At 42.4% G+C, this 12,721-nt stretch overlaps 1 protein-coding gene across 2 annotated transcripts in view; it reads left to right on the top strand.

The window, feature by feature from the left end:
* The window catches only part of adamts7 (a disintegrin-like and metallopeptidase (reprolysin type) with thrombospondin type 1 motif, 7), an 87,915-nt gene continuing 75,194 nt past the window's right edge, over positions 1-12,721 (top strand). For both annotated transcript variants that reach the window (XM_084065668.1, XM_084065667.1), the window contains exons 1-4: positions 1-405; positions 5,316-5,683; positions 10,116-10,296; positions 11,430-11,626. In XM_084065668.1, the coding sequence (XP_083921794.1) occupies positions 270-405; positions 5,316-5,683; positions 10,116-10,296; positions 11,430-11,626 (882 nt within the window). In that variant the 5' untranslated portion in view covers positions 1-269. The remainder of the gene's footprint in view (positions 406-5,315; positions 5,684-10,115; positions 10,297-11,429; positions 11,627-12,721) is intronic.

The following is a 12,721-nucleotide window of genomic DNA, read 5'->3' as shown; positions in this document are numbered from 1 at the left end:
GAGAGAGAGAGGGGGCAGCTTGTCGTAACACACAAACAATACACCAAGTTATAATTATAGGAATGCAAAAAGAAAATGCTGCACGGACGAGGACGATGCACACACCTACAACTATAGCAGTTTATTGGAACTGGCACAGTTTGTAAGGTTGTACTACTTTTAACTGTAGCCTGCAGCTGCACCCGAACAAAAGTGTGTCACTCCAGATGGAATGTATTTGCAATGAAAATGCACCGAAGACGTTGAGGGTCTAAAACGGTTCTATCAAGATGGTTTGCTACTTGAACTACTACGGGTTTCATCTTCCAGGACAAAGGAGATTTTCTCTCATTCACTTTTTCATCGCAGTGGGGAGTCTAGCGGTCCTGGAGAACACAACAACGCTGGGACTACCACACGAGTCAGGTACAAACAAAAGCTACAAACAGTGGTGGAAGAAGTACTCAGATATTTTTACTTAAGTAAAAGTAGCAATACCACAATATAAAAATACTCTGTTACAAGTAAAAGGCCCACAATGTTACTTGAGTAAAAGTACAAAAGTATTGGCAATTTGGCATCAAAATATACTTAAAGTACCAAAAGTCAAAGTACTAAAATGTTTGAAAATAGCAGCTCTACAAGCTCACAGCCTGTCACGATGCGACATTTTAGATCGGCTATTATATATATCTTATATATATCAAATAGCCTATGCATAAAATAGGGCTGAAGTGGTACTGTATGTTTTATAATATAATAATTTATATCTGCAAATTAACTAGTAACTAAAGTTCAAGTCCAAATCATTGGAGTAAAAGTACAATATTTGCCTCTGAGATGTAGTAGAGTAGAAGTAAAATTATTGAAAACTAGAGTTTCGGGGGGCTACGCCCCCCTCAACCCCAGCCGCGCACGGGGCCCAGCCGTGTGTATATTGGGGGACCCAAATCGCCGGAGTGAAACTGTGGAAAAAAATTTTTGAAAAAGGAAAAAATTTGAAGAAATAATATTTGTTATGTTTCAGGGGGTCCACAGGGGGTCCGCGGACCCCCTGATGGTCCACTGACCCCCTGTGGAGTGTTGGGACGCGCGGGGACACCCCTGGAACATTGCGGACCATTTCGGTGTTTTTTTTTTTTTTCATGAAGGTGGTTGCTTGTTTCTGGCGCAGGCTGTGCAAACCTGGCAACCCAGCGCATGCTGCCGCACGTTTAAGTGGCGTAGCGTCATGAGGGTCAGTGGGGCCGTGGCTCGGTCAGTGAAGACCCTGTAGTGCGGATGATATGTGGCATAGAGGGGCAGATTGTAAATCCACAGAGGAAACATCCGTGGGCTACCATTGGTTCAGCGATGTGTGCGGTCGCCCTGCGGCCCCTCCTCCTCCACCAATGTGCAGTATTGAGAGCCCTGACGTCACAACAATTGGAGCGATGGGCACTGCACTGTGGTTGGTTAGGGTACACCTAGGGCCCAGGTAGAACCCAGTTAAAGCCTGCATGGGCAAAGCCAGTTAGGACCCGCCTTGGTCCCACATAAACATGGCTAGTTGGGGCCCACCTAAGGGCCAGGTAGAAGCTACTTATAGCCTGCATGGGCATCGCAGTTGGGACTGAAGTGGATGCCGCTGACATTGCTGACATGGGGTCCATATGGTTTAGCCCACCTTGAAACCATATGGGAACTACGCTGGCATGCTGGCTGTAATGCAAACGCTGCATCATACCTGCAGTGTGTAGTTTGATGTTGTGTGTGTAGCAGATATACCTGCAGTGTGTAGATCAATGTCCATAGGAAAGTCAATGCCCAGCAGTGTTTTTTTTCCCCAGCAGAGTTTCTAGTGTCTCTGTGTCTCTCTGGAAGAGGTTGCACATGAACTCTGCAGCCGCACTGAGGCGCTGCAACACAAACACTCTGACATTAAGCTGCTTCACACAACAAACAGCAGCACCACGCTGCTGTTTGTCCAAAAGACACAATATCTGCTCTCCCACCGACGTCATGTGTTCATTTATCGACAGCCGTACAGACGCCTTTTGACACATTTTACGTCGTTTATCCAGCTGTCACTGACTCTCCACATCGGGCTGTTATTTTGCTGCGATCAAGTCAACGATGTGAGAGATTAGCTATCACAGACGGACGGACAGGGGGTGAAACATAGTCTTGCGCCATGCCTTTCGGCCTGGCGGAGACAATAAAAAACCGAAAGTAAAGGAAATGGCCATTTCTGCAACAGAAGTAGTCAATAAACTATGCTATGAAAACATGGGCCACATTGGCAAAGAATGTAAGAAAGAGGCAATCATGTAGAAAATAGCCGATCTCCAAGCTTACAAAGCCTCTGAACGTGAGGCGTTTCGAGCTTGTAGATCGGCTATTTTCACAATATTTACTTGTGGAACGGAGTCAAACAGAATGGGGGGGTCCCAGATCAAGTACGTGTATTTGGGGGGGGGGGGGGGGGCCGCGTGAAAGGGTTGATAAACACTGCTCTAATCGGAGCGAAATTATCTGAAATTACTACATGACCATAATGCAGCCTAACATGCGTTGGACGGGGCGGTCCTGCCATTACGTTAGTTACTGTAGTTGCTGTGGAGCGACATAGTTCTCCAGAAGACACACACAAACATACACCATCTACAATGGACGAACTGGGCAGCAATATAGACATTCACCACACGAACGTGCATTGTTGACAAAGTGATTGCACAGCCGCTGCAGGCATGACAACCAGGTTAGCGTTAGCGACATGGCAGCTATCACAGCGCCCTGTCCGTCGTGCTGCAACTGCCTGTGATGGCTACAGCAGTAACAGCAAGCTGTCTGCGATGCCATTGTCTGGAGACTGCTCTTAGCGTGACACGACCAATGAGAGTGAGCGCTGTAGTTGTTGCTAAGATACGGTGGCGTCTCTGCCCCATAGCTTGTAGATCTCTCACACATGATTGGCGTAGGCTGCGTTGCCAGGTCTGACTTTGTGTCTAAGCAATGGTCGGCTGATTTTTGCGCGCCTTTGGGCTCGTTTGCATTGTGCGCACGGCAGCGCTTGTTTAGCGTACGTCAGCGCGACGTGGCAACGGACGTGGCAACGTGAAAGGTGATTGGCTGGTGAAAAGAAACACCCGACGTTACACCAGAAATGGTGCCTGGAGAAAATGGTGACCAAAAAAAAAGTGTGGAAAAAAAGGAAAGAAACCCCGCAGCGGCTGCGTGCTGTTGTGGTGATGAGGTCGTGCGCACGGTAAACGGTACGAAGCTGCCTCCCCTTCCGTTTTGTCCGACATTTGGTGAGTAGAATTAATTATGTTGCGCGGTGGAAAAGGTGTATTGAGCAGTGAGATGTCCCCTACGCGAGGCGTAAATTCAGCGCGGCCGGCGTGGCGAGTCAGTTGGCGACATGTGGTCTGGCGGTGCGTTGTTTAGTCGATAATAGAGCTGTGGGGTGTGGACACCGAGGGTGCGGAAGTTGGTCGCCATTTATATAGTTAGATTGGAAATAAAAATTGTACTTAAGTGCAGTACTTGAGTAAATGTACTTAATTACTTTACACCACTGGCTACAAATATACAATTAAACAGACTCATTCATTATTTTATCATCACAACTCATTCTTAATCTGGACTAGAATCCAATAGAATCCAGTGACTGGCTCCATGAAGTTGCATAGCCTACCCCATTGTTACAAAGACAGCCCTTCATCAGCTGCTAGCTAGCTAGACAGGATATCACCACATCAAACAGAGATCAATGACTCCACTGCACTGCCTCTCACCCTCTTTGTTGTATCTGGCCTTGACTTGCCAAAGTGTAACCCTATTGGAAAAAAAGTACAGCCCATGCCTAGGGCTAGTTAGAGGTCAGGATTTGTCACCAGATGTAATTTGATGGTGTGTGTGTGTGTGTGTGTGTGTGTGTGCGTGTGCGTGTGCGTGTGCGTGTGTGTGTGTGTGAGATATCTGCCAACACTCCTGTCTTGGCGAGGAGTCTCCTGTTTTGTTTTGCATGCAGCATGGGTGTGTTGGGGACAGACATTATTGAGCGGGTCCACTATCAGTGGGGGCAACATGGCTGAGAGAGAGAGAATGCACATCATAGGCTTTAAAAAAAATAAGGTGCACATGCAAAGTGTGACATGAAAATAGCCTGTCTCCAAGTGGACAATGTCATACAATCACAAAAACAGACTCAATCACTACTGTATAGGCTACACATCTGGTTACAGTACACAATAACAGGGGGGCATGACAGCAAACAAACAGGTGCATTGATAGGCACTTAATCTGCCTTGACAAACAGTCCCAAAGTATTGTTGATGAGAGGAATAATATTTGCGCATATCACAGCTGTCCGAGTTGATTTTGACCTTCAAAACAAGTTTTGAATTAAATATGTCTATGTGTTTGCCAACTTGCCAAGGATCAAAGCATTATTATTATAAATGCCACCCAGTTACTTGTGGGTTGTGGCTATGCTTACAGTATGTGAAGATGGCCTCCTTAATGTAGTCAGAACTCTAGATCTATGTACATTCAAATCAATAGCAATGACAGCTAGAGCCCATCTGTGCTAGATTAGCACCATAAATCAAATCATATCCAAGTTTGAATGTATTTGAACAAAATCTGTTTACATTTAATTGTCAACAGATAGTTTTCCATTAAATAATGTATAGTGCTGCAGGCAGAGAACAGAATTACCTTTGCCAATGGTATGGTGACTTGGTGAGCAGTACAATGAGCCATGCTCTGCTGCTGTTCTCAATTCAGTACTCTGCCAAATCTGACTTGAATGTCTATTTTTGCTCTAAAGAAATGGCAGGTCCATTCATGACACAAGGCCATGAAACTCCATATATTAGATCTTTAACTCAAACATATGGTGCAGTTGGGTGGTCAAATGACAAGGTTGGTGATGAGCCACTCAGCTCAGATGGTTTCCCTTGTTCAACTAATTAAATTCTGGTACAGTATCTGCCAGAACAACGTGATGCTGATAGTATTGTAATATTACTCAACCCCAGAAATTTTGATTTAGCAACCTTTCAACCCTGCTCCAAATGCACTAATGACAGAGTGAAAGTACAACTCATAATATAGTAGATGACATTTCCATTTGAAACAGTAGAGGCTCAGCTGCCTTTTAGTTTGCCGCACTTGGCAGTATTCTTGTTGTATATAGTTAATATACAGTAGCAGCAACCAAACATCACTGAAATGACAGATGGAGAACATTCAGATCCATTTGTTTAGAGTTGTAATGATGTTTACAACCTTGTAACCAATGAACGATTTAATAACAGTATTTTCTGTCCCCACCATATTCCTCACAGAGGATTTTCTACAAGAGCTGCTGCAGTATGAGGTGGTTCACCCCACTAGAGTAGATGCCAAAGGCCACTTCCTGTCCAACTTCCTGTCCCACCACGCTAGCCGCATACAGCGGCGGGACGCCTCAGATGAACCAGGCAACTCAGAGCGGGTCTTCTACCAGATGCAACATGGTGGCCAGGATTTGCATTTTAACCTCACCCTCAACCCACACCTGCTCGCTCCAGGTTTTGTGACCGAGAGGAGGTATGGCGGCCTGGATGGGGTCAGGATTAACAGCCCTGATTCCTCCCAGTGTCACTTCCTAGGTGAAGTATGGGACCAAGCCACTATGCAAGGCAGAGCAGCCATAAGCACCTGTGAAGGACTGGTGAGTGGACAAAGTGCAAAGTGAATGATGGACCTGATTTCTTAACATTTTGTTATTCTTATGGCTACTTTGAGTATTTCTTTCATATAACACTTGCCATGCATGCCATCTCTAAAATTCTTTATAAACATACTTATAATGCATTATAATCTACTTGTAGCACTAATTATAGTTATAACAACTCACAAATACTCATAATGCGTCATAACAATACTCATAACATGTTATAAAGCATTTTATAATGACTTATAACTATAAGGCCATGTATAAAGCATTGTAAACAACTTATAACACTGTATAATTACAGTTATAAGCACTCACTCAAGTAGGCTACTCATAATGCAGTCATAATAACACATTTTATAATGTCTTATAAGGTCTATATATATCATAATATTACATCATTACTGGTCACTCTCAGACACACTCTGATATAGAGTGTTTTTTTCCAGTAACAGTCTCCCTGTCTCTCCAGCGCTAAACAGAAATTGCATTTTCAAGTCAGGATATCAATATTATCCAATCTGGAGAAGAGAACTGATACAGGATAAGTGAATTTGGAAGTGATGACATAAAGAAATTAGCAGACATAATTGGAACTGGAGTACTAATGCTGATAAATGGGTACTCTTTCCTGATTGGCTGAAATGTGCAACCCACCTAAAATGTATTTAATGTGTAGGGGGTCTTAATTCTTTCCTGCATAGCTATGTAGCTATATTTTCTAGCTGCAATAAGGTCTAATAAATGTTAATTGCAAAGGCACAGGTCTCCCCATTTACAGTGCAAAGTGTTCAAAATGTTCAACGGATGGGCGGAGTTTGCACTTAATTTAAAACGGACTTTGTTGGGGCAGAGGCTCTGAATCAGTGGGAAGAAGTGACCTTCTCAGTCACACCAATGGGTAATTAAAACGGGTAAACGTAGGCAGGATTGCCACCGGTACAAGCTCTGTACACACTAAATTATTTCAACAGACTGAGCTTGACTGGGAGACTCTGGGGGAGAGAAGTCCTTGACTTCTCATTCAGTTTTTGAATAGTGACAAGGAGGTGTATTCATTCAAAAATGTGATGTGTAGTTTAGATATTGCTTTGAGGTGTTAACAGTTGCAGAAGTGATAGATAGGTTAATTAGTGCTGGTGGCTGATACCAGAAGTGTTTTTTTAAATGAAGACCTGCGTAATTAAATAATTTGTTATTGCCAACATACTGTACAGTATAGCCTAAGAAAAAAACAGAACCTACACTGTCCATAGCCCACAATGAGACTCAGAGTGAGTAGATGGAAATTGTGCCATCTTATGAGTTAGTGAGGACCAGGTTAAAAATGGGTGAAGGGCTCCTTTAAAGAGCTGGTGCCATGTTTTTGCACTTTTTCTGTTTTTTTTCATGTGTCTATGAGGTTGATAGAACTTCATTAAGCCCCCCGGTGGTGTTTTTATGGTGTTTTATGTCTTCTCTGACTATTTGGAGTTTCTTCCTGGAGGCTGAAACCTTGACGGTCAAATATGCCAATAGAGAAACAGCGCTTTAGCGACATAGTAAAAACATACCCTCCCCCTCATTATCATAACACAACAGGTGTGGGCATGAGGAGGAGGAGGGACTAGGACAGGTGGGTGGTGCTAAGGTGGTGGAGGAGGTGCTAAGGTGAGAACCAGGTATACTTAATGAACTGGAGGCGTGTCCACATAAAAACATAATTTTAACAATTTCTGTACACTTTTTTGAAATCAATCTTCCTCCTAGTATAACCACAATACCAGATGATTATGTTTTTTTTTGGGGGGGGAGGGGGGGAATCACTGAAAAGCACGGCACCCCATCTTTAAGTAAGTCCTTTCTTTAAAGAGGTGGTGCCATGATTTTGCACTTTTTCTGTTTTTCATGTGTCCATGAGGTTGATAGAACTTCATTAAGCCCCATGGTGGTGTTTTTATGGTGTTTTATGTCTTCTCTGACTATTTTGAGTTTCTACCTGGAGGCTGAAACCTTGAGGGTCAAACGTGCCAATGGGCTTGGACACTGCAGAAAACCAGCAGTAACAAACCTATGCCCATTGCTTTGAAAACCAATCCTAATACTATCCCATTCCCTATGCATTTGGTTCTGTGATGCTGTAAAAAAATATATATATCAGAATTATTTCCACACCGTTTGAGCCCATTCACTGAATAAAGGGAGAGTTCTGATCATCTGGCTAAGCAAGGCCTAGAAATAAATAATAGAAAGATGGGCCACAACAGGATGCTGTGGAACAAACTAACCAAATCGTACTACTAAACACAAAGTACCTCTAAACGGATTAGAGACTAAACAGTTACAACACCAACAAATAATTGTGCAGTTTCTTCTTTTCTTAGATGTTAAGCCATTAACTTTTTTTGCTTGAACATCTCTTTTCTGTAATAACAAAGCATGTCTCTTAACTACAAAAGAAAAATCTGTCCAATCCTCCCAAAGCTCACAGTCACACCCACAAATTAATTTAAATACAAACTTGTACTGTTCAAGGTATGTACTGTAACTTTTACACATCACACAAATGTTAAACTGCCGAGGGCAAAAGTCAAATATAAGATGCTCTGTAAAGGGAATTTGTTTTTGCTTTATCACAGGTTTAGGTTAAATAAAAATATTCAAGCAGTAGGCCAAATTGAATTATTCAGCATAACTACAGTATATGGCTTGAGGAAAGCACATTAAAAATGTTGAGCGCCCGTCACAATTAGCCACAGTTCATAGCTCCAGCAATGAATATATTATACAGTATTTAAGTTCTGCAGTTGTGGGACTTGTTCCATTGCATACTCCTCTGTTTCCCACAGGGCCGGAAAATAATCACTGAGTAAATAAAGTTACAAAATGTGTTTATGGATGTGAAGTTATGTAATACCCCATTAAAAGCTTGTTCGGAGGGATCAGTATTATTCTTAGGAGGAGAAACTGCCTGCCCCATGATTTAGATTGGTTGATCGCTGGAAGGAGCACTGACACTTGTACGGTAGGCAGGCATCCATGCATGCGCCTGCGCTTTGTTGCTTGAAAACAGTCTATAGGCCTAATTGTACATTTAAAACATTTAGTGAGGATTACATAAGAACATAAATAACATTGCATGAATTTAGACAATTGATTCATGTTCAAACAGAACTTATTCTTTTCCAAAGCAAACAGTCCAATAAAGTCTAGCCATTACAAGAACCATAACTCCTTAATTGAGTAGAAGATACTATGTTACAGTTACAGTTTTACATTATGTCTAATATCCTATCAGTCTCAGTCAAGGGATGTCTACTGTACAGTATTGTCCGCTGCACCAACCCTCCATCCTGGCGTACTACCTAAGTAAGGGATAGTCAGTGACAAGCTGTGAAGTAATCACAAACTATTATATCTTTGCTGTGCGGCAGGAACCAGCTAACTCCAAAATGTTCATTTTTCAGGAAATGAAAAAAAACAAAACAAAAATGGAGTTAGGAGGTTTTGTTCATCATTGATGAGAACAGCTGAATGGACCTCCAAGCTCACAATGAGGTTGGAGGTCAAAAGCGGGTGGAGCCTGAAGTCAGCTAAACCAACTCCACCCCCCTTTGGTGGACTTAGCTTAGAAGTTTGATGATCCAATGGAGTTAGCTGGTTTTGTCAGAAGCACTTTTTAATACTTTTCATTGGTTCAATATTGCTTTTACCAACACACAGACGTAAAGGGTGTTCAATAGCACTGATTTATGGGAAAAAAATGCAAAAGCAGAAAAATAGCTGGATCTTTAAGGCTAATTTATCCTGCCATTGACACTGGTTGTGCGATTGGCCTTTACCATTTTGTTAGGAGATTTTAAAGCTGCAAGTTTTTGATAAATGTAAGATTAACTGATGGTTCAACGTCTTCTCATAGCTATTGATATTATTTAGTGGAACATCATATGTTGTTGTACAAGGAAGTGGTGGTTGTACAGGATGCTGTTGAACAGGTGTGGTTGTGTGTTCGTGGGGCCACTTGTATACAGTCAGGCATGACCTGGTAGTTTTCAGACTAATCGCTGTGACACACACAGCCAAAGACCAACATAAAAATCACCTGGAAGAAGGGTTAGTAGTTTCTGCAGACATAGCATACAGCACCTTACAGTATGTAACAGCAAACGGTAGCAGTTTTTGTATGCCATTTGATTTAGTTTAAAACAGGTAACCACTAGCATCGATTCCATACTCACAGTCCCTGTCATGTGTTGACTCTGATGAAGATGCACTTGCCATTGAAATGTCAATTGTATTTAGCACTGTGTCAATGTGTCATGTTTTCTTCTCCTGCCTAAACACCCTCTTCTTCATCTTCTTCATCCTCCTCCCTGTCATATTGTTGGGTCTCTTCTGAGTTTGAGAGAGAAAGATATTCTTGTGTGTAAGCCCTACCTCCACTCTGTAGACAGGACTGTTCAAACTGGCTACTGAAGAGTTCTTCATTCGGCCGTTGGAGCCTTCCAGTGACGAGTCCACTGCACCTCAGGCCCATGTCATCTACAAGCGCCATGCTTTGCCCTCATGGAGACAGACAGCACAGCCCATCTCAGAAAAACAAACTGTAAACGGTACCTGTGGAGTCAAAGGTAAACCCCCAACCCCACGGGGACACACACACACGTGCGCGTGCGCACGCGCACACACACACGCACACCAACGACGTACTTTGACAGTAAGCCAGAGTAACGAGTGTAAGCTGATTTTTATATTATTTTTTCTAGTATACCAAAATATGAATTATTTTCATATCTGACCATATCCTACTAGCATGTTTATATCATTTGAATGTATTATTTAAAGTGACAAATGTATACAGTATATAATGGAGAGAGGAGGGCTAGCCTGTGCAGTCCAAATAGAGATAGGTTGTGCAAATGTGATCGAACAAAAGGATATCAGAATGTAAAAGATCCATTTTATCCATAAACCTTTCAGTGATTAAAAGACAATTTAATTGTATTTATTGTAAGTTGTGTATGTTGTTAAAGCTGTATTGTATGATATTTCTTTTTTCTATATACAATTTATATATTTTAGGCTTTCCTGCCTTTATTTGCATAGTAAAATGGAGACTAGTGACAGGAAACAGGGAGAGGGAGACGGGGAGTGACACGCAGCAAAGGTCATCAGCCTCGGGAATTGACTCGGGAATTTACTCGCTGTCAGGCTGCATTAGAGCCTACTGTATATGTGGTACAGTATATGCCTTAACCGCTAGGCAATCGGCGCCCCGCATTGTATGATATTTCTGTCATGGGCTCTTCAGGTAGTTATGCTAGCGACCAATTATGTGCACCACCGACCATTGTCAAAATGTGTTTGGATTCCAAGCTCCTCTTTAGAATTGGGCTCCCCTCCCTAAACTCCAGACAGAACACCTAGCACCTCCCTCGCTCCACATGGCTTCTAACCGAATGGATGATCTTCATCCCTGCGAAAAACACTGTTAATAACCTATTTAGTTGCAAGATACATTTAAATTACCAACCTCTTCACTTGGTATGAGAACAAAACTGGAAAAAAGCCTGTTGGTCGTGGCTAAGGTCGTCTTGCTTAGTTGCCGTACTCGGTTCGGTGTGTGACGTTCTATATCATAGACAAGGGACAGAGACAATTATTGGTTTGACCTTTGAAGAATGTGGTTTTGCCAAGTCATACTGTACTAGCGTGGCAGAACCTCTATAACAACAAGAATAATTTGAGTGTCTGTCATCTGCAGATCCACATGGAGTATTTGAGGATTTTGAAAGTCAACGGGAGAGCTGGGAACGAAGGCGTGGAAGGAAGAGGAGGATTCGCCAGCGCTCGGTCAGCAAAGAGAAGTGGGTGGAAACATTGGTGGTAGCTGACTCCAAAATGCTAGAATACCATGGAAGCAAGGGAGTGGAGAGCTATGTACTGGCTGTCATGAACATTGTAAGTGCAACACACACATGCACGTACGCATTCACGCACGCACGTACACATTCACGCACGCACGCACGCACGCACGCACGCACGCACGCACGCACACACACACACACTTTCATCCTCTCCGATGTAATTAATTGATGAATTGAAATCAAGACGAAGGGCTGTCAAGGGCTCTGAAAGTGTAATTAATATTTCTTTATCTATTATACACTGAGTATAGACTAAAGGAGGATCAGTGAGTTTGTTTAGCTCATTGAACTCTAAAAACGACTATGTTCTCCTTATATTTAATTAGTCAATTTATCTTAATTCATCAGTATTTCCTGAAAAGTTTGCACATCTCTCACAAAAATAGGTTGTTGTGCGTTATTGCATGTAGTAAACATCACTCACCTTTGCTGATGAAATAAACTATTCGATTGGTAAACAAACTTGACCATTAGTCGCCTAAGACAGCCCTATACACATCTTTGTGACATAATTCAGAAAAACCTCAGTAGCAACTGTTTGGCCATATTATATACATCTTAATCCAAAACATTGTCTGGCTATAATGAGGTCACAATCTGTTTGAGTCTTTCCATCCTCATGTTTGGTAGCACAGTGACATCATGTTCCAGTTCCTGCAGGACTGGAGCCCTCGTGTTCTCCTCTTAATTCTTGTTCCAAAAGACAACAACTATCCCTGCTCACCACTGTAGTCTTACCACCTCCTCCAGGGAAGCTTAATAAGCTGGGCCCGTGTCTGTTAGCACTTTGGGAGTGAAAATACAGCATGCCTGGCCACAGCTGCTGACATGGCTCAAGGACAGGATTTAAGGAAGGGGAATTCAATCATAATGAAGGTTATAGTTTAACTCACTCAACAGACAATAATACATGGAGGAAGCAGCCATTATATTCTGTATCCTTTGACCGTTCTGTTTTGGCAACATTTTAGAGTTTAGAACAATTGGAAAACTGTGAAAAATGTGTCTTACAGCTGCAAGGGAAACCATTGCTTTGTCATACATGTGTAAACAATTATGAATGGTGTCATCATCCTAGTCAACAAGCTGATCAGTTTTCTGAGCATTTTTTTGTTAGTAGATCTGCATT

Source organism: Gymnoscopelus microlampas, assembly GCF_963454915.1.
Source record: "Gymnoscopelus microlampas genome assembly, chromosome: 1".
Classification (NCBI taxonomy): domain Eukaryota; kingdom Metazoa; phylum Chordata; class Actinopteri; order Myctophiformes; family Myctophidae; genus Gymnoscopelus; species Gymnoscopelus microlampas.
Note: the sequence above shows the minus strand (reverse complement) of the source record. Positions and strands in the feature narration are given on the sequence as shown.